Source organism: Ictalurus furcatus, chromosome 4 (assembly GCF_023375685.1).
Source record: "Ictalurus furcatus strain D&B chromosome 4, Billie_1.0, whole genome shotgun sequence".
In the NCBI taxonomy this organism is placed as follows: Eukaryota; Metazoa; Chordata; class Actinopteri; order Siluriformes; family Ictaluridae; genus Ictalurus; species Ictalurus furcatus.
In genome coordinates this window covers 29,656,888-29,679,015 of record NC_071258.1, presented here as the reverse complement: position 1 = coordinate 29,679,015, position 22,128 = coordinate 29,656,888, and the positions used below count along the sequence as shown (strand labels likewise).

The 22,128-nt window shown below is 39.9% G+C and overlaps 1 protein-coding gene across 1 annotated transcript in view; it reads left to right on the top strand.

Annotated features, from left to right (window-relative positions):
* The window catches only part of LOC128606972 (protein jagged-1b), a 59,544-nt gene that overhangs the window by 25,383 nt on the left and 12,033 nt on the right, over positions 1-22,128 (top strand). Inside the window, exons 3-4 of the mRNA XM_053623555.1 lie at positions 13,339-13,396; positions 21,156-21,410. Of these exons, the coding sequence (XP_053479530.1) occupies positions 13,339-13,396; positions 21,156-21,410 (313 nt within the window). The remainder of the gene's footprint in view (positions 1-13,338; positions 13,397-21,155; positions 21,411-22,128) is intronic.

Genomic DNA, 22,128 nt, shown 5'->3' with positions numbered 1-22,128 from the left:
AGAAAATAAAAGAATAGGGCAATATGGTGATCATTCAGGGCAGGAGAAGGGACGCCGGAGGACAGAGTTCAGCTCAAGTCACGTGTGTTTCATATTTCACACGGTAATGCATGACTATTGTTGGAGAGATTTTGTCTTTCTCCATGTATGTTTTCATGTGGGTGTGTAAGTAGAATATGCAATGAGGCATTGTTCTGAAACGTAAGTGCTGAAATAATTGAATCTCCTACTCTCATTTTTTTCCTCGCCTTCTCGCTCTCATCACACACTTGATGTTTGTTACCTTGTTGCCGCTCCGATGCCCCCTTGTACAACCATAATGATTAGGTGGAATGCCACCGCTGCTATGGCAACATCTACCCTGCCAGGTATGTGTGTGTGAGACAGAATGGGAAACTGTAATTATTACGGTGCTGATTAAATCGCGAGCGCATGTGCACACATGCTCGTAAATGACCGTAGTGATGTTTTAGTGGACTCGCAATCTTTGACGCGAGTGAGGCTGGCGATAATCACACATCTGTTGCTTTAATGGACTCTACGTGCCTTGAGTGTGTATGCTTTATTTGGGTATGTGTTCGTGACATGATGGAGGGGTGAACATGTACCGAAAGTGAACGGGGTTTGTTTACAGAAGCTGACCAGACTGAGTGAGGGAGAGAGAGAGAGAGAGAGAGAGAGAGAGAGAGAGATGCAGGAAGGCAGAATATAACATGTGTATGCAGCATAGCGTGACAAATGTGGTTGTGTGTGTGTGAAACCATGTGGCGGTGCTCATGGGGGCGGGGTGAGGGGTGGCAAGTGAGATGCAATGTCAGAGAGTGTATGTAAGGGAAAAGCAGCAGAAAAAAAGCTAGAGAGAGAAAGAGAGAGAGAGAGAGAGATGGGGAAATTCCTGTCTGTGGGCAGGGAGTTCTTCCTGTTGGAACGAGATGTTTGTACAGCCCAGCTTAGCCGGGATATCCTCCTCCCAGTACCCCTGCCAGGCAGAGACACAGAGAGACATCACTCAAAATGAGAACAAGCCTAAGTCAGAAAATGAAGTATTTTACCACAAGTAATTAGAATTCCTCTGAGTCTGAGGCCAAATTTGAAGTGAGGATATGTTCACACCAGGGATGTAAATAGGGGTGGAAAGAAAAATTGGTCGTTGATTAGACTGTATAGGTTGTGATTTTGCCATTGAATATTGATGCACACTCCCCAGTATGCATGCGAGAGACAGAGATTGAGGGAGAGAGAATGAGAGAGAGAGAGCGTTGACTGTCTATGTATTAAATCAAAACTTCCGAGTCAACAAACCCTCAGCAAGGAGTCTTGAAAAAAAGCTCTCAGCACTCTGCTACATGCAAAACCTGCAATGCTGCAATAAAATATACGAGCAGCACTACAAACCTCACTCGCTACACACCTACGAAGGCAGCAGGACATCTGTTCATGATCTGAATCTCAAGAGAAAGTTGGTCAGGCAGCAGGACAGTGACTTGTACGTGTACTATTATACTATTGTTATGCTTATATTCGAAAAAGTCAGTACAAGGAATGATGAACTCATTAATCTCAATGAAGTGTATGAGAAATAATCAGCTAGAATTCCGTAAAGATTCAAGAGGTGCCGCTATCATCGTCGTTTCTTAAAGAGCTCTCTATCTCTTAATGTCTTCCCAAATCAGTCGGTTACTTTATTTGCAATGTGTCCCGATGGCATTACAGGAAATGCCGGATTCAGACACAGGATAGCTATTCTGGAACATTGATAGGGTTAGGGTTAGGGTTAACCCTAATCCATGTTTAACCCATGTTTACTTGCATATCCACATCGGTTTCTACAGTTGAGGTCATAAGTTTACATACGCCTTGCAGAATCTACAAAATGTTAATAATTTAAAATAATAATAATTATAACAGGGATCATAACAAATTTTTATCATTTTGTCTTCTGGGAAACATGTAAATATCTTACGTAGCTTCTGAAGGCAGCACTAAATGAAGCTCTTTAAACAAAATAACAACAATTTACAGTGGGCAGTTTAACTGCTCAGGACAAACATCTATCAGAAAACATAAAAACAGTCATTTGTCATCCAGGTAACAACACACAGTATTACGAATCAAGCGTGTGTAAACTTTTGAACTGGTTCATGTGTGTAAATTCAGTTATTATTGTGTCTTGTGGACTATATGTGAACATGTGTTATGTGAAATAGTTTATTCAGGGCAGAACTAAATAAAAAAACAAAATGCCATTATTATTATTATTATTATTATTATTATTATTATTATTATTAAGGAGTATGCAAACTTGTGACCTCAACTGTATAGTAACGACGCATAACATCGACAATTCACAGTAGTTTATGTTATACTTTAGGCAATTTTGTACGATGGCTCTAAAAATATTCGGCGCAGACGACAGTGACAAAACCTGTGCCATGAAGAGACGCCCTCCCTTTACCTGCTTTAATTCTGTTTCTGTATGTTCTACTGTGAATAACGTATGGGGTTTTATGAGATTTGCAAATGATCGCATTCTGTTTTTATTTACATTTTACACAGCGTCCCAACTTTTTTGGAATTGGAGTTGTAATATTTTGTTGCCAGGGAGTTGTTTAAATCTAATTGTTTTTGTGTTATAATATAATGCATACTTCTCAATAATTTCCTACAGTCTTAATCACTCTTTTTGTGTCTACATTACAGCCAGTTGAGGTATTCCGTCGCTGTCTCGCCTCTGGCGTAATGCAGTGACGTTGTTAAGAAGGCTAGACACCACAGAGTTTTACGTCCGTTCAACTCAAATTCACTGTAACAGCTAGTCCCGAACGCAGCCTTTCTCTCCATCGCCTCCTAAAACCATGTTTAAAATGCTGGCCTTCTTTTTCACCTGCTCACCCTCGGATTGATTTTTCTGTCCCTTGCAGTCGACCCACGACGTACGACGTACGTACATTAAAAGCGAAAACGATCGGGCACGTTAAAAAGATCGTGTTAATACGCTAATCTAATTCTAGCAGTAAATTTGAATTGAACAGGCTTGTAGTGCAAACTTAGCCGTAGATATAGATGGAAATAAATGGCACACGGCAAAATTTGTAGTGTTACATAAACACCTTTAGCGCTTATATAAGTCCAGCTGGACGCAATCCAACACCGTAAGAGATCATTTGACACTGGAGAGGAAGAGAAAGTGGAGAACAGAACGGACTAGTTCCTTCTACAAACGCAGCCATGGCGAGACAGATGTAAACACAAGTCTTGTTCGTCTAATGAAAGCATAGCGAGGTGGGAGGCTGGCGAATGGGAAACTAATTTGTGTGATACATGGCTGTTTTGCTATATTCCTTCCATTTTTCACGTGCTCGTTTTTTGTGTCCGAGACAGCCGGCTTCCCAAAAGAGTAGCGGCAACATGCATCCACATATCCTCAGGCTGCTTTTAAAACATACTCATGCTAGTTAATATACGAGTGTCCTCTAGGAGGTAATTACTGCACAGGATGAACACGCTGAAACGACGAGCACGACGGCTGCTGCTTGTGTAAGGTATAAAACATGATCCTATATAGGAAAATATTCCATCAAGCGCTAGTGCGATGCGGCTCGACACGAAGCAGAGTGATTTATTCCACCCTGTAGTGCTTTGTTCCTCTTATACCACAACGGATTCCCAATCTTTAATCGATTCATGAAAGACATATGGTGTTTTCCTACATCTTTATTTCCACGTTTAGCGTTGAGGAAGGTCCGTGAGACAAGTGTCTGTTTTCTCTTACATCATAAGTAGTTATAAATAGTCGGAGCTCAAGTCGTTTCAAGACTGAAGTCGATGCACATGACTCCCGTGACACTGGCTGTGTATAAACAGCAGCATCATGGATGCTGGATAAGCATTTTAAGTCCATCTGTTTTTGTAGAAATAACACAGCATTAATCATTTCTGCAGCTAGACGGAATCCAGCATGCATTTTAAGCTGATGCTGTAGGTGTAACGCAGCATTTATCATCTCTGCAGATAGACAAACATCCACACACACACACATATATACACTGTTATGGACGTTAAGGCACCACATAAGCCCGTGCTTTGTCATCACTGCTGATATCATTGTCCCAAATAGTTAAAAAAAAAAAAAAAGTCAAGACCGTGTCTCTGATCTTATCTCTGCCAGTGTGTTTTTTTATCGTTGCTGTTGTTTACAGTGTAATCTTCCTGCATCTGTGAATGTTTGCCTCTCTTCTTAATTTGGCTGTGTATTTTTGGGATGTGTGTGTATGTCCATGTGGGTGGGGTGTGTGAGAAAGATTAGGACACTGGGGCACAGACATCCAGTCAGACAGGCATACGTCACAGAAGCCTTCCTGATCCCTGTGGGAAAGAACTCAGACCAGAGTATACTGGATTAACCCTGTTAGACACACACACACACACACACACACACACACACACACACATACAGAGAGAGCGATACAGTACACATCCACACATGCCTCCATTTTTCCCAGAAGGTTCAGACAAGAATGATCAGCATTCAGATGGTTTTATTTGCTGTGAAGATATGTTGTGCTCCTCTAGGACATTAGCTAGGCTGTGCACTGACACAGACCTGACAGTAATATTACTTGAATTGTCCTACCTTCATTTGCACACAGTGTGTTTCACTATGTAATGTTGTGTGTTACTATACTGTCTTCTTGTCAAGACTGACAACTAAACAAATGGCTGTAAACAGGATGTACTTTAAAGTGCACCTGTTATGGTTTTTCAAATATTCCCTTTCATTTAGTGTGTTATTTAGTTGTTTGTGAATGTAAAAAGTCTGCAAAGTTTCAAAAATCAAAGCGCACGACAAACTGAATGATCGACTCCCAAAAGAAGGAACCGATTTTGAACAGCTGAAACGAGTCGTTAGTGATTCCAGACTTTACTTCCTGTACTAAACTATGTAGGTTTGTAACAAAAAGCCCCGCCTCTGGTCTTCATTGGCTGCTCGCTGACAGCGGTAGACCAATCACGACAGACTGGGACGTCTGACCAATCAGAGCATGGTATGCTCTCTGAAAGGAGGTGTTTAGAACGAATCCTTTTTAAAACGTATCATTTAATGAGTCGTTTGTGACACTGGGAGAAAAAAGGTAATGCTGCAGTTTAAATTATGAACACATTAAAGTGTGACCTCGGATGCATGTAAATCTATCATATGAGAGCTTTAAAACAAAATTCGACATGTTTCAAAACCATAATAGGTGCTCTTTAAAGGAATACTCGAGTGTTTTTCAACTGAATCGTTATCTGTAGCCTACGTGTGATTAGCACAGACAAGGACATGTTTCCCTGTAGTGAGAAAAAGCACAGTAATTTGTATAATAAAAGTCTGGGTCGTTGAATTCTGAATTCTGTGAATAATTGTTTCAGATGTGTGACTCTATACTTATGGTGTCCCGTAAGTCCAGAATTAGATGAAATACCAAAATAAAAGCTATCATTTACAGAACGTGCTCCATATCTCTACCATTTTTCTGATTATACAAACGTCAGTGTAAGAACCAGTCTATAAACATGCGGCTAACGATGTCAGAAGTGGTGTTACATGCCTCAATAATGCAATGATAGAAATGTTCAACATTCCTAATTTTCTCTGCCTATATCTGAGCTTGCACATTGACGTCGATTTCCTGATATTAGAATTATTTGGTTTTGGGTTCTTCCTTGATCTGATACAGTACATCATGGTTTGTAAAAAGATATAAAATATATATATATATATATACATTAACCCTACGATACTGGTCTTGCAGTTTAGGACACGCTTATAATGCAAATGTGCAGTAAAATAATGCAAACTTCGACAGGGAAAGTCTCCGAGAAAGCGTTCTGATGTAGTTTTATGTAACTTAATCCAACAGTAGAGTAATAAACGTAATAACAAGCCATTCTGGTATCCATGCACTATCTGGCAAAAAAGACCAACTGGTCATGTCCGTGTTTACTTCGAAGCGATTCACTAATACTTCCCACTGAAAAATAATTAGACAAATTATACAGATTTACAAACTTGAACTAACGATTGCATGAAAGCGATCTACAAATATAGCTTTCTTGGAATGTTTATTCACTCCCCAGCAACAACTCTGAGAGGTTTTTGTTATCAGCGAGGTTCGAGTCACTTGGGGGTTTTTTTCTTCATTGTACGTACCTGAGAAAGTGTCGGAATTCTTGTCCGTTGTAGTTTGCATGTTCTCCCTGTGCTTCAGGGGTTTTCTCCGGGTACTCCGGTTTTCTCCCCCAGTCCAAAGACATGCTTTGTAGACAGATCGGCATTTCAAAGTTAATGTGTGAATGGGTGTGTGATTGTGTGACGGGTTCGCACCCCGTCCAGGGTGTCCCCTGCCTTGTGCCCCGAGTTCCCTGGGATAGGCTCCAGGCTCCCTGTGACCCTGTGTAGGATAAGCGGTATGGAAAATGGATGGATGATAAAGATTAGGTTGAAAAAATGCTGGTGTGTTTTTATGGGTGAGTTTTGCATCACAGTTTAACAGAGTTGTTCACACAGAGCCAGGATGTGGTTGCTAAAGAGTTACAGGATTTTGCAAGTTTATGAATTTGACCCATGACGTGGGAGTGTCTGCTCATACACCCATCCTCTGACTGTGTGTGTGTGCGTGTGTGTGTGTGTGAGAGAGAGAGATAGATAGATAAACAGTGTTCCACATGCACCCTTTTTTCATTCTTGAATCATTTGCTTCTGCATGCTGACATGGCATTACACACAGACAGAAAATAGAGGACCGGAAAGGTGGACGATGAAGATCTGGAACTGGGCCATGACTGATGTAACTGTGTGTGTGTGTGTGTGTGACTTTGCTTTAGACACTCTCGCTTCCTCATCACTTCCGTCGGTATGTCCCTGTGCTTAAACACAAGCCAAAAAGCCACAGAGCATATTCTATACACGATGACCTCCTTACCAAACACACACACACACACACATATACACATACACACTCTTGATTGTGCTTCACAGGGTCTCGCCTAAGTCTGTCTTTTGTGAATTTCAATAGCCTCATCTACTCTTGTTCAGGGTAATCCTGTTTTCTGTGTGAGTAGGCTAAATGGCCGTACAGGTTAGGTCATGTCCTCATCAGCATGACGATGAGGACATGTATATTATTATATACAAAAAAAAAAAAAAACTGATTCAGATGCTGGATGTAAAAGTTTAGATGCTGCATGTATTTGAACGTTAATATTATTATTACTATTATTACTATTATTATAATTAACTTACACACCAGTGAGAGTAAAATCCTCACATTGAGCTAAACAGTTGAAGAGTTCAGGATTCAGTACGTTGTCCAAGTTACCGTGTCTCTTGCTATGCTCGGATTTGAACTCACACTACTAGCAGGGTTTTAACAGCTGAGCTAACACTTCCCTCAGTAGTAATTGGATTACTGAATGTGAATTATGAATTGTAGCTCATTTGCATTACTTGAATTACTGATTTAATATAATCCTGTTAATCCTGAGCAAAACAAACCCAAAACAAAACAACAACTGCTATTTGATATCAATCATATTAAGGTGCCAAGAGTGCAGCGTGTTAAATGGAAACTGGCAATGTTGATAATGATTCATTATTTGTCACATATACATTACAGCACAGTGAAATTCTTGTCTTCGCATACCTCAGCATGCCAGGAAGTGTGGGTCAGAGCGCAGGGTCAGCCATGAGAGAGGGTCAAGGGCCTTGCTCAAGGGCCCAACAGTGGCAGCCTGGCAGCACTGGGGCCTGAACCCCTGACCTTCTGATCAGTAACCCAGAGCCTTAACCGCCAAGCCGCCACTGCCTCCCATTTGACCAATAGTAGCAGCTTGTTAAATAATTAGTCATAGAAATGGTTCTCTTTAGATAGTAACAACTCATAAGCTCATAAATTTATGAGGGAAAATTGGTCCTGATTAAGCCATATCAGTATTCAGTACATAGAGTGGGGGAATTAAGTATTGGACGCGTCACCATTTTTTTCAGTAAATATATTTCCAATGAGGCTATTCACATGAAATTTTCACCAGACATCAGTATTAACTCAAGAAATCTGGAAATATAAAGAATTCACAACATTAAAGTCCATAAATGAAGTTATGTGTAATGAAGAGGAATGACAAAGGGAAAAAAGTATTGAACACGTTAAATGAAATTAATTTAATACTTAGTGGAGAGGGCTTTGTTTGTAATGACAGCTTCAAGACGCTTCCTGTAGGAAGAAATTAATGGGCCGCAGTATTCAGGTGTGATTTTGGCCCGTTCTTCTAAACATATCGTCTTTAAATCTTGTTCAATTGGATTCAAGTCAGGTGATTGACTGGGCCATTCTAACACCTTAATTTATTTTCTCTGAAACCGAATGAGAGTTTCCTTCTCATCTTCATCATCCTGGTGGATGGCAGCAGATTCTTCTCAAGAATCTCCCGGTAAAGGGCTCCATTCATCGTTCCTTCAATTATATGAAGTGTGTCAGTACCATGTGATGAAAAACAGCCCCACACCATGATGCTTCCACCTCCAAACTTCACTGTTGGTATAGTGTTTTTAGGGTGATGTGCAGTGCCATTTTTTCTCCAAACATGGTGTGTAGTATAACACACACACACACACACACCTACAAAAATCAACATCTGTGAGCATCATTAAATAAACAGCCAGGAACAAAGACTAGTTTCTCTCTCTCTGTCTCTCTCTCTCACACACACACATGCAAACATCAACATCTGTGATTATGTAGAGAGTGCCTTGTCCAGCTCTCTGCCTACAATGTCTCTGAACTCAGCACTTGGTGGACATGAGTGGAGATGGAGAAGTGGTGGCTCAGTGGTGAAAGGTCAGGAGTTCAAGCCCCAGCACTGCTAAGCTGTCCACTACCTTGGACAAGGCCCTTAACCCTCAACCGCTCAGTTGTATGAATGAGATAAATGTAAGTCACTCTGACTTACATTTATGGCATCTGCCAAAGTGGAGATCTGTGACATTTGTGAAAATCTGTGACATTTTGTCTTCTCAGGAAGCGTCTTGAAGCTGTCATTACAAACAAAGGCTTCTCCACTAAGTATTAAATACATTTCAGTTAACGTGTTCAATACTTTTTTCCCCGTGTCATTCCTCTTTATTACACATAACTTCATTTATGGACTTTAATGGTGTGAATTCTTTATATTTCCAGATTACTTGAGTTAATACTGATGTCTGGTGAAAATTTCATGTGAATAGCCTCATTGGAAATATATTTACTGAAAAAAATGGTGACGCGTTCAATACTTAATTCCCTCACTGTAATATTAAACGTTTATTTAGTGCAAATCTGTCCTTTCTCACAATGTTTGAGTGCTTTAAAAATTCACTCACAGATTTCCAACATTGTTTCTCCCCTTTTTCATCAGTACACTCACTGCGCTTCGGGTGCATATGAGAGAATGTGATACAGCATTTATTCTGATTGGTCACAGTGGACAAATGGATAGTGGTGCAGGGGTTGTGCAGATTTTTATGCAGTTGCACACAAATACTGTAGAATCGAAAGTAACACTGTTCTTGAATTGAATTGCACTGAGTTTTAAGATTGCAATTTTAATATGATTTAGTTTTTTTTTGTGCAAACTAGTGCTTCTTAGTTTCAGAATGAAATATGGAGCTTTTTTGGCACTCCCTGCTTTAAACGCATTTATTACGTGGGTTTCAGCTTATCCCGAGATCTTACTCTGTGTGTGTGTGTGTGTGTGTGTGTGTGTGTGTGTGTGTGTGTGTGTGTGTGTGTGTGTGTGTGGGTGGGTGGGTGGGTGCTGGGGGTTTGTTTCTAATAAAACCCATAGACAAAAGGTGAAGTCTTGGCAGCTGAGGTGTTATGACACTTTCTCCTGATTGATGTCCTCTAGATTCCAGAGTTTAATATGATCCCATATACTGTTTATCACTTTCATATCCATACTGTCTTATGATCCCAGAGCGTGTGTGTGTGTGTGAGAGAGATAGAGAGAGAGAGGTCAAGAAATATAGTAGAGTGCGAGTGATAGCACTATGACTACTTGCCCTTAAATGGAATCATATTTCATGCAAAATTGATCAGAAACTAAATGAGAGACATTTTGTTGAATCCATTGCAAATAAAGTCATATAAAGAGCTTCTTTTCTGACTCACCATCCATCCATCCATCCATCCATCCATTTTCCATACCGCTTATCCTATACAGGGTCGTTGGAGAGCCTGGAGCCTATTCCAGGCAGGGGACACCCTGGGCAGAGTGCCAACCCATCACAGGGCACAATCACACACACTCACACACTACGGACAATTTGGAAATGCCAATCAGCCTCTTTCGACTCGGGGAGGAAACTGGAGCACTGTGAGGGAACCCCCAAAGCACAGGGAGAACATGAAAGCTCCGTGCACACAGGGCGGAGACGGGATTTGAACCCCCACTACTGGAGGTTCTCATATTAATGAGAAATTGAGCACAGACGTAGTGGTGTCAGCACTCAGATTTCCAGAATGCAGTGTAGCTTGCGCTGAGTTATGGCAGAGATTCATCTTGGCTAGGTAGCGATCTACATTTACATTTATGGCAGATGAGGAGGTGAGAGAGCTGGAAAGACTGAAGGACGAAACCTCCTCAGTGTTCTTTAGATGTAAATAAAGTAAGGGCTAAATCCCACTGGGATAACTTAGTCAAACAGCATTGTGGGTAACGTCGGAAATCCTTAAGTGTTACACTGTTTTCAGCACATTTTCATGTGGCATGGCATTTGGCAGATGCCCTTGTCCAGATTGACTTACATTTATCTCATTCATACAACTGAGCAGTTAAGGGTTAAGGGCCTTGCCCAAAGGCCCCATTAGTGGTAGCTTGGCAGTGCTGGGGCCTGAACTCCTGACCTTTCACCACTGAGCCACCACTTCTCCATCTCCACTCATGTCCACCAAGTGCTGAGTTCAGAGACATTGTAGGCAGAGAGCTGGACAAGGCACTCTCTACATAATCACAGATGTTGATGTTTGCATGTGTGTGTGTGAGAGAGAGAGAGACAGAGAGAGAGAGAAACTAGTCTTTGTTCCTGGCTGTTTATTTAATGATGCTCATGAGGTGGGCTATTGTGTGTGTGTGTGTGTGTGTGTGTGTGTGTGTGTGTTTGTGTGTGTGTTAAGTTGTGAGTCAGTTCATTTGCATGGTGTTGCTATATAAATGAAACAATGATGCAGAGATACAAAATACAGATTGGAATTAACATTGGGAAGTAGCACTGATAACCAGTAACAGAAATACTACAGCATGCTCCACATTCATCTTCTTGATTCATTTGTGAGCGAACGTTCACTTTGCACTGGGCTTGCACTCCTGGCTGGTTCTTTTGCCCTTTACTGCCTCCATCCCTCCATCCTCCAGTTGACACTGGGTACATGAGAGGCAGCGTGACGGCACATCCACACTGCCGGTTAGAAAACTACTGCTGCCTTATTTGCATGGCAGATGCAGGCTTTCTCTCATTGCTTCTCTGGAGAAGGAGAGTATGGGTTTGAATAATTCATTTATGATGCTCTCTCTCTCTACTCTCTCTCTCTCTCTCTCTCTCTCTCTCTCTCTCACACACACACACACACACCAAATCAAAGCTATTTGTGTTTTATCTGTCCATTTGCCCAATATTGAGTGCTGCTTGTTCTACATGGCTGAATCAGGGTGCTGACACTTCATCAGGGATTACACATGGTTCAATTTTCATGAGTGAATTTCAAGACAAAGATTTGAGATTCAGTCTGGAAATGAATTTGGGGGGAACAAAAGTGTCATGCACACGTTCATGCAAAATTCCACATGCTTGCTTAATAGAATGAATCCTTCCTGTGTACCGTCGTAGAGCTATTACATTTTTATTTCAAATATTCTGATTAGCATAGACTTGCTAATTGATATATGAGTTGATTATTTACCGAATAAGATTTTTCTTACTTTGTTGCGTACTAGACAGCTGAGTACGGTTGAGATCTGGTGCAGAAGTGTTGAACCTCAGTAGTCCTCTCATGCTGCCTAATATCAATGAGAGTACATGGAAATATCGCGAATTAAGGCAGCGTGTTATCGGCGGACGTTTACATTATAAGATCATGCATCTCAATCTCACATTTCTTACATTATTAGATCTCTGAGTATTGACAAAAGGTGCGTCTCAATCAGCTCCCTAGTTCCCTAGATCGGGAATCAGTAAATCGTGTACACGAGTTCGGGCACTGGTAAGGACCCTGGATCCCTACGCATTGGGACACTGATGCCTCAATGTCTAGTGACATGACTAAAACTTCACCACTGGCGTTTATCACCAACAGGCAGGACCGATATCTTTCCAACATTCATATGTCATGTAAATTTGTTAGCTTAATCACGTGCGTTTCTGTCATGGTACTTCGAGCAGGATCGTAGGCTATCTAGTAGATCTGAAATTAATGAAACACTTAAAAGTCGTTAGACTCAAACAAACCGTATATAGAATGTCAAATGAAGATAAAACATCGCTAATGTAAGAAATCAACGATAACAAGCTACTCACATTTGTAGACGAAGTCAGCTAAGCGTCCTTCATTTCTTTTTAGCGCTGAGAGGCTTCAGAAAGTATGACGTCATTTCCAGCATTGACGCTCCCTGATTTTTGCGATGCATTGCGGGATTTTTTAAGCAGCGAACATTATAATGCACTGTCTGGAAGGATTTCGCGATCGAAACAGCCCTTAAAATGGCCGACTCCCTGATCAGTGCACTGACTGCTGAACTAGGGAGCTGGTTGAGACGCACCCAAATACTCAATTCTATAGTTAGCGCTTCTCTGCTAGGCTCTGTTGCCAAAATATCAGGTGATGGCAGTGTCCTGCGTTCATATTGTATCCTGTGTTCATGTGAAATTGTGGTCAAACATCACATGCAGGAAATATGTCAGTGAATGTGTCTTATTTTCTGATCCAGTGTCACAACACGGGATCAGCTCAGATACTGATACTCAGTATTACAGCAGTATATACGTAGTATGTGAAGTATAGTCAGAGGGGCTGCAATGTTATATTTATGTATGTATCTATCTATCTATCTATCTATCTATCTATCTATCTATCTATCTAATTGTTAAAAGCTCCTATAAATACAGATAACAGGATGTATTTACAGTACCTAATGCTTACTGTGCTTTATTTTTAAACAGTCAGATATATTCATACATAAACCTGTGCTGCGATCATAATGTAGTTATAACGTGGGCACAATTAAAGTATTCTTTCTTCTCTGTTTTTTTTTTTTTCTTTTCAGAAATCCTTCTCCTTGGTGATCGAGGCCTTTGACCATGACAATGAAACGTCAGAGCCAGGTAAAATATGATTTTTAAGATTCGTAGGTGTGCATGTGCGTGTGTGTGTGTGTGTGTGTGTGTGTGTGTGTGTGAGGGTGAACGATAGAGATAAACAAATGCTGTGCTTGCATGTTGCAGCATACATTATGTATCAGTGAGTATACTGAATAAATACAATACAACAAAATACAAATGGAGAGGGAACGTGAACAGAAAGACATATCTGGGAGAGAGAGAGAGAGAGAGAGAGAGAGACAGAGAGAAACAGAGAGAGATAGACAGAGAGAGATAGAGACAGAGAGAGAAAGAGACAGAGAGAGAGAGAGAGAGAGAGAGAGAGACACAGAGAGAAACAGAGAGAGATAGACAGAGAGAGATAGAGACAGAGAGAGAAAGAGACAGAGAGAGAGAGAGAGAGAGAGAGAGAGCGATAGAGAGACAGAGAGAGAGAGACAGAGAGAGACAGAGAGAGAGAGAGACAGAGATAGAGAGACAGAGAGAGAGAGAGAGAGAGAGACAGACAGAAATAGAGAGACAGAGATAGAGAGAGAGAGAGAGTATATCAGTATATCAAGGCCACTCTTTGAGACTGTTTCATTTCCTGTGCTGCTTTTGATTGTTTTTTTGTTCCTGTATAATTAAAGTAAAGCTCCATGACAGAAACGACACTGCTGTATTCTAAATACACACATACACACAAAAACTTAAACAGATTCACTCACTCTCTTGCACATTCTCACACACACGCACGCACACACACACGCACACACGGTCTCTCTCTCACACACACATGCAAAATACTTCATAAATATATAAATAATGCACACACACCACACGGCAAAAATGTCCAGTTGTTATTTTGTCATAATAAATAAAGCACGAAACAATTACACAAATATGCAGACACACACACACACACACACACACATACACACGCACACACACACACTGGTTGGAGACACGCACACTAGATTCAGACACACACACTGGTGTATGCATTCTTGTCGTCCTTTTTTTTTTCTTCTATTGGCCGCCGGCTCTCTGGTTCTGTGCCCTCTTTTGCTCTGTGTGTAATGACTGCTGATGAGAGAAAATGACAGGATGGGAACCAAACTGCACTGCACACACACACACACACACACACACACACACTCAAACAATAATAGACATACATACTTTCAAACACACTCACCCCCCCATTACACACTACACACACACACACACACACACACACACTCACATTCAAACAGTAATAGACATACATACTTTCAAACACACTCACCCCCCCATTACACACTACACACACACACACACACACACACACACACACACACTCACATTCAAACAGTAATAGACATACATACTTTCAAACACACTCACCCCACCATTACACACACACACTCACACACACACACACAATTTTTATCACTCTCTCACTTTCTCTCTATTCATAATTCCACGTGTTCTATTTTTCTCTCTCTCTGCATGTTTCTCCTCTTTCCTAATCCCTCATTCCCATTATCTTGGAAGTCATTCTCGTCTGTTCTATCCCTCGCGCTTACACCCTCCAGGTGGTACAGAAAGTCTGCCTCCATATGTGAGGCTTATATATGAAGTGAGTTTAGCCTCAGCGTTTGCCTCAGACTCTGATTTCCCCAGTCAGATCGGGATTATAACACTGCTGCGTGTCTGACTCGTCTACAGGCTTGCTTCGCCTTGGCCCATTACGTCCTTGAAAACTTTTGTGTGTGTGTAACTGAGACAGGGTATGAAGGAAGAGCTGTTTATCCACCGTGACTTTGACTCGTTCTTTAATTCACTGTCAGTTCCATTGTCCGTCCATGAACACGTGGACACCCGATAATGAAAAATCATTACATTTTACACTCGGTTAAACCTGATAACTGCGGCTCTTTCATCATGTCTTTCACGAATCTTTAGCAGGTCCCTGATTAAAAGAAGTGTAGCCAATATTTTGATGATCAGACGATCATTCTAGAATAACTCCAATGCTTTGTTGCTGGAGGATAAAAGCATCCGTGAGCGTTCAAAGAAATACTCCACTGTTTTTAATCGAATCTTTAATCGTCTACTGTCCTCTGTAGCATGTGGGATTTGCGTGTACTTGAAAAAGTGTTTACTCAAAGCTCACTTATATCCAAAGTCGTATATTGAATCAGTAAATAAAGTAAACGATCGCTTTCAAAGAAATTTTCAGTCATGTTTTTTTTCTTTTCCTAAACAAAAATAAACGTAAGCACTAAGCGCTCGTCTCACACTGTCGTGTATTGCACTTTATGTAGTCCTGCGTAATGTCCGGTGTTACACCATGGACCCAAAGGAACATCATTTCGTCCTAGTGTATACAAACTGTATGGAGGAATGACAATAAAACCTCACTTAACATGACCTGACATGACATTTGTGTAATCCCAGCGAACAAACACCACAAAATCTGTAAGATTACAAAAATAACATTTCTGCAACGTTCTAAGAAACCCAAAAGAACCCATGTCCATTTTTATCCCCTCTTCATCTCCCTCCACTGGCTTCCCGTAGATCAAATTCAAGGCCTTGATGCTCACGTACAAGACCTTGTCTGGAACAGCACCCTCCTACCTCAACTCTCTCCTGAAGGCTTACGTTCCCTCACGCAATCTATGATCAAAATGTTCTCCGCTTGATATATCGCTTCGCTTTTATTTCCTCATTTGTAAGTCGCTTTGGATAAAAGCGTCTGCTAAATGAATAAATGTAAATGATGTAATCGTCGTTTTCGTACACGGCGTTCCCGGTTAGATATTAAACTAGCGTTATAGAAACGTTAGCATACATGTTTCAGCAAAGTCGTAGGAACGTCCAGAAACGTTATGCAGACGTTCCCAGAGCACCGTCACACCTGACGTTTTGAATGCTCTCAGAAAACGTTCTGCTAACGTTACACTGTTACGCTGGGATCCGTCCTCTCCTTTTATTTATTTATTTATTTGTTTATTTATTTATTTAAAAATAATTGTTACTTAGTGTTCTCAATGTAACTAAAGGTAATTCGTTCGCCCGATCGCTCATGGACACCACAAACCCGTCATGAGCGTGCAAGTAACTGGAAAAACGGTTTACTTATCTAATAACGCTCCAGTGTTTCTCTCACATCTGTCCTTGAATCGTTACCGTTCGACTGAAGTTTGGAATTAGCATAATTTATTCGTTTATTCATCTACATCTATATCTTCTTCTTCTTCTACATGAACCGTTTGCATATTTTAAATGTTTCTCGACCGAATCGAACTGATTTTAGACTTTGATTATAAGCGAGTTTGGAGTAAACAGGTTTTCTATTCTTTCCTGGGTACAGGGAAACGTGTCTCGTCTTGTCCTTGCACAGATGCAGTAAAAGCTTAGGGTTAAAAATAACACCGGAGTCTTGCTTTAAACGGTGTGTGTACTGTATGTGTGTGTGTGTAAATGGATCGATGTAACCATCTTTCTGCTGAGGCTTCGTAGAAACGCAGCCTTCCTCGTTTTTAACATTGTCTCATTGATCCAGTGACATCTTTGTCTCGGCCTCGGCAGGAACTCGGCATGTGCGGAGCAATCTCTGACATTCTCTTGAACTTTTTCAAGGACAAGTGCAGCACGGTAATAAGTAGAAAACAGGGACACAGTGTTACCACTTGACCCTTCTGATTACCAGCTCAGCGCTGAAGAAGATTCACACAGACTCATGCAGAGAGCGTGTTGCGATGCAGCACTTGTCATTTGGAACGATGCGTGACGATGAATCTGAGAGCCCTAACAGTATGCTAAAGAGGACCAAGCCTTACTGTCCAGCGCAACATAACCCCAGCGTTGGGATAGTTAGCCACTTCTCTGCTCGGATATGCATTATGGATGGCACAGGAAATCACTGATGTGTGATAAATAATCTGGTAAACAAACTAACCAAATATTTTAATAATAACAAAGAATAATTCATCCGACATGCTGAATCATGGCTGACCCTGCGCTCTGACCCCAGCTTCCTGACATGCTGGGGTATGCGAAGAAAACAATTTCACCATGCTGTAATGTATACGTGATTAATAAAGACTCATTAGCATATTATTATATGGATTGTCATGCTTACATGGTGTCAGATTTCTCTTTAAATACATGATATATGAACCTCTACAGTTGCTTTGCAAGAAGCCCATCAAAAAGAAGTACCCAAAGTTCCCAAAGTACCCAAAGTTCAAACTTATTCAGATTCTTTATTGTGAATGGGGTTGTTGTTTATATAACTATATAACAATGACCATTTTCATTAATAATCATCAATAACCATTTAAAAACTGTTTCTAGATCTGTTGTCTAGACTTGGTATAATAACAATTATTCATTTATTCACTAAACATTAGGCGTTCTTTAAATTATTATAGATGTACTAAATAACACACATACTGTTGTAACAGTGCTGTACCGAGACTATTGCATTTTTATTCCAGCTATCATTGATATATACAGACAATAACAAAAAAAATATAAAATAAAAAATAAAATCATTTAAGTGTGTTATTATGGTTCTGGTCCACAATGAGCTGCCAGAACAGCTTCAAAATATTAATAATCCATATTATAATATACTTAGAATGTAATAAAGTACTCCAGTATATATATATATATATATATATATATATATATATATATATACATATATATATATATATATATATATATATATATATATAGTGTGCTGTGAAATCTGGTATCTAACAAAATTTGATTTAGAATAATGATCATATTGTTAATGTATACTGTATGTGAGTGCACTCTTTGAGATTAGTAATCATTTTGATGTACAGTGGTCTCCACTAATATTGGCACCCTTGGTAAATATGAACAAAGAAGGCTGTGAACAAATTGCCTTTAATGTTGAACCTTTTTATCTTTTGTTAAATGGAGGATGATTTGAGTGACCAAAAAAATCTCCTAGGATCACAGCTGGAGAATTACAGGCGTTAGTTGTGTCTTGGGGTCAGAAAGTCTCCAAAACTTGGGTTTTTGGTGCTTTTAATTTTGTTTTCCTTTGTTTTGTTTGTTTTGTTTGTTTGTTTTGTTTTTCTTCTTCTCGATGAGGTGTTTGGGAGAGGGAAGGGAGGAGAGAAGAAAAAAGGTAGATGAATCACATGAAAATGGATCACATGTAAATGAATCACATGAATATGAATCGCATGAGAATGGGTCGCATGGAGATGAGTCACATGTAGATGAATCATATGAAAATGAATAAATGTTCCCTAGTGCAACCTAAAAAAAAACAACAAACAAACAAAAAAAGAAAGTCTCCAAAACTACAATCCGATGTCACCTACATCACCACAAGTTGTTTGGAAGGATTTCAAGAAAAAAGCCTCTACTCTCATCCAAAAACAAACTCAAGCGTCTTCAGATTGCCAGACACTACTGGAACTTCAAATGGGATCGGGTTCTATGGTCAGATGAATCCAAAATAGAGCTTTTTGGTAATAAACACCAGAGGTGGTTTTGGTGCACACAGAGAGGTAGCCATATGGAAAAGTACCTCATGCCCACGGTTAAATATGGTGGTGGATCTTTAATGTTTTGGGGCTGTTTTTCTACCAGAGGACCTGGACATGTTGTTAGGATACATGGTATCATGGACTCTATCAAATATGAACAGATATTAAATGAAAACCTGACTGCCTCTGATAGAAAGCTTAAAATGGGCCGTGGTCGGATCTTCCAGCAGGACAATGATCCAAAACATCCATCAAAATCAACACAAAAATGGTTTACTGACCACAAAATCAAGGTCCTGCCATGTCCATCCCAGTCCCCTGACCTGAACCCCATAGAAAACCTGTGGGGTGAACTGAAGAGGAGAGTCCACCAGCGTGGACCTCGAAATTTGAAGGATGTGGAGAGATTCTGTATGGAGGAACGGTCTCAGATCCCTCGCCATGTATTCTCCAACCTCATCAGGCATTATAGGAGAAGACTCCGAGCTGTTATCTTGGCAAAGGGAGGTAGCACAAAGTATTGACTAGAAGGGTACCAATAATTGTTGCACACCTATATTTAAGAAAGATTTTATTTTGGATAAACCTGTGTTGTGTTTGCAATAGTTTGATATCCATAAGAGCAGATCATTTCTGTGAATTTTTTTGAACAAAAGATCAAATGGTTCACCAATAAAGACAATTTGTCACAGCCTTTTTTGCTCATATTTACCAAGAACTGCACATAATAGTGGAGCGCGCTGTACATGCACCTAATCGATATTTTTTAATGTACTTAATAGGTGCGCCTAATAAACTGGAAACTCCGCATAATTTTGAATGTTTAAGTGAAGCATTAGCATAAGTGCCATCGGCCCGCAGTTATCACAAGGGAGTTATATTCCCTCCAGTCCATTAAAAGTCTGCGTGTGGCAGCATCGACGTTTAGAGACGTGTTTAAATGGGCAATAGCACTAATTACCCTCACTGAGCTCATGCAGAATAATGTAACTGCGAGCCATGGATTTGCAGTAGTAAAGAAAAAAATCATTGTGTGTGTGTGTGTGTGTGTGTGTGGACATAATGTGACCTCCTAGGTGTGACTAGAGCCATTGTAATCTGACTGTGATACTTTGTCTTATCTGTGTGTGTAGTTGATGTTAATATGATGTGTCAGTGGTTCCGTCAGATAACGTATCAGTGTTTGCACACCTTGATCCTGTTTTCATTTCTTGAGTTTTTTAAACCCCAGTGATCTTTCTTTGTCTATTCTCTCTCACCATTTTTTTCCCCTCATTGGCTGTATCCACAACACACACAAAGAGCGATTATGTATGTTTGCCTGTTGGATATTCTATCTTACCTTATTCTTTTTTTCCATGGCAAGTGGTAAAGACTGAGTTAATGAGTTTTCTTCCAAATTTTGAATTAGGCTTCAATCGTCCTCAGTATTTAAACGCGGTCTTTACCATTGATCTTTTCTTACCAATCATCAATATCACCGCTCGAGCTGACAGTGTAATACTGGTATACAAGCAGATATTGTATGTATTTCATATTCTAAAATCTTATAACATTTATTATAACATTTTTAACAGTTAAAAAATCAGACTGAACATATATGATTACAAGTTGTGAAGTTTTGAATCTGTACAATTGTAAAATGTTTACAGATTATTATTATTTATTTTTTTTAATTCAGTGTTGTTGTTTTTTTAACGCAACACTGCTGTTTTGCTGGTAATTTCTTAACAAAACTACTGTATATATCATGAGGCATCTCCTGTATTGCTTAAATGTCTTTAAGTATCATGATGTGATATTTCTGTCCTATCGCCCAGCCCTATCATTCATTAACTTTAATTATTTGTTCAGTAACTACAGTAGAAATATTATGGAAAAATATGGAGTTACTACATTTAGAAATGTAGGCTATGGCTAGACTCAGCAAAACTGGGAGTCTGAATAGTAAAAGATATCTATCAATATCTATCCTTGCTAAGTATATGGTAAAATTTACAACATTAATATCATACATTTTTTAAGGCGGTGTTAATACAGGCAGAGTTTTGACAATCAAGCCCTAAATCATATCATATTATTACATACTGTATCATAAATAACGCAGCAACCTATGGGGGAAAATTCTACTTGAAACAGAAGTACAAATATAGGAAAAACTTTACTAAAAACTTTACTCTTTACTTAGAAATCTCTTTACTCTTTACTTCATCAGTAACTGATGAACATTTCGAATAAAAATTCTCTCACCCCAGTAGGTCAGGAGCAGCTGATAGAGCGGATGTCGTTGTCCTCTATGCTGAACCCGGGAGAGCAGTGGCAGCCGCACAAGCACCACGGCCGCCATTTTACTCTAGAGTACTGGCTGCGTTTCCGCTGCGACACCAACTATTACGGGCCGCTATGCAACAAGTTCTGCCGTGGCCGCGATGACTTCTTTGGCCACTTCGACTGCGATACGGCGGGCAGTAAAGTCTGCAAAGACGGCTGGACAGGACCACAGTGTTCACTGGGTGAGCTGATCTTTTCTGCCCTTATGCTGGGTCACCTTTTTTATTTATTTATTTTTTATTTTTTTGTGAAAGCAGACTGCACCTTAGCATTGATGAAAGGATCGAGTGAGGCTTGTGAAAGGAGGAGAAATTTGAGAGTTTAGAGAATTAGAGAATTTCTACTCTAGGCTTTAGTTGTGGTCTTATATGATTTCATATCTCTAAAGGTCTCAGGGTATCTGAAGAGAAATAGCTAATGGCCGTAACAGACAGCTTTTGGTATCTCAAGATCTATAATGCAACTATAGCGAGGAGTTGTTGGTCTAATCTCGAACAAAAAACTATGTTTATTACCGAATATGCATCGGGCATACAGTAAAAGCTACCCGAAGCCAAATCAGTCTAGTGCCGAGTCTGTTTAATTGAATCTAGTGTCTAGATTGAATTTAACATAACATTGTTCATTATAACTAATAGTATCAGCAGTAACCTGAGTGAAAAACTCATTTCTTTCCGAATTCCTTTGCTTTAATGTTTGCACATGAGCTGGCATCGACGCCACAAGTTTGTGTTAAACTTGATCATCCATGTTAGATCAAATCCATGGGAGAGTCTTCTGAACATGTGCTTCAATGGACTCTGACCTTTTGTACAAAGGAATTAACATGAGCAATATCACAAATTTGTTTACGTTTAAATAGTGACCTAGAAATAACAAAATATTTGAATAATGAATATT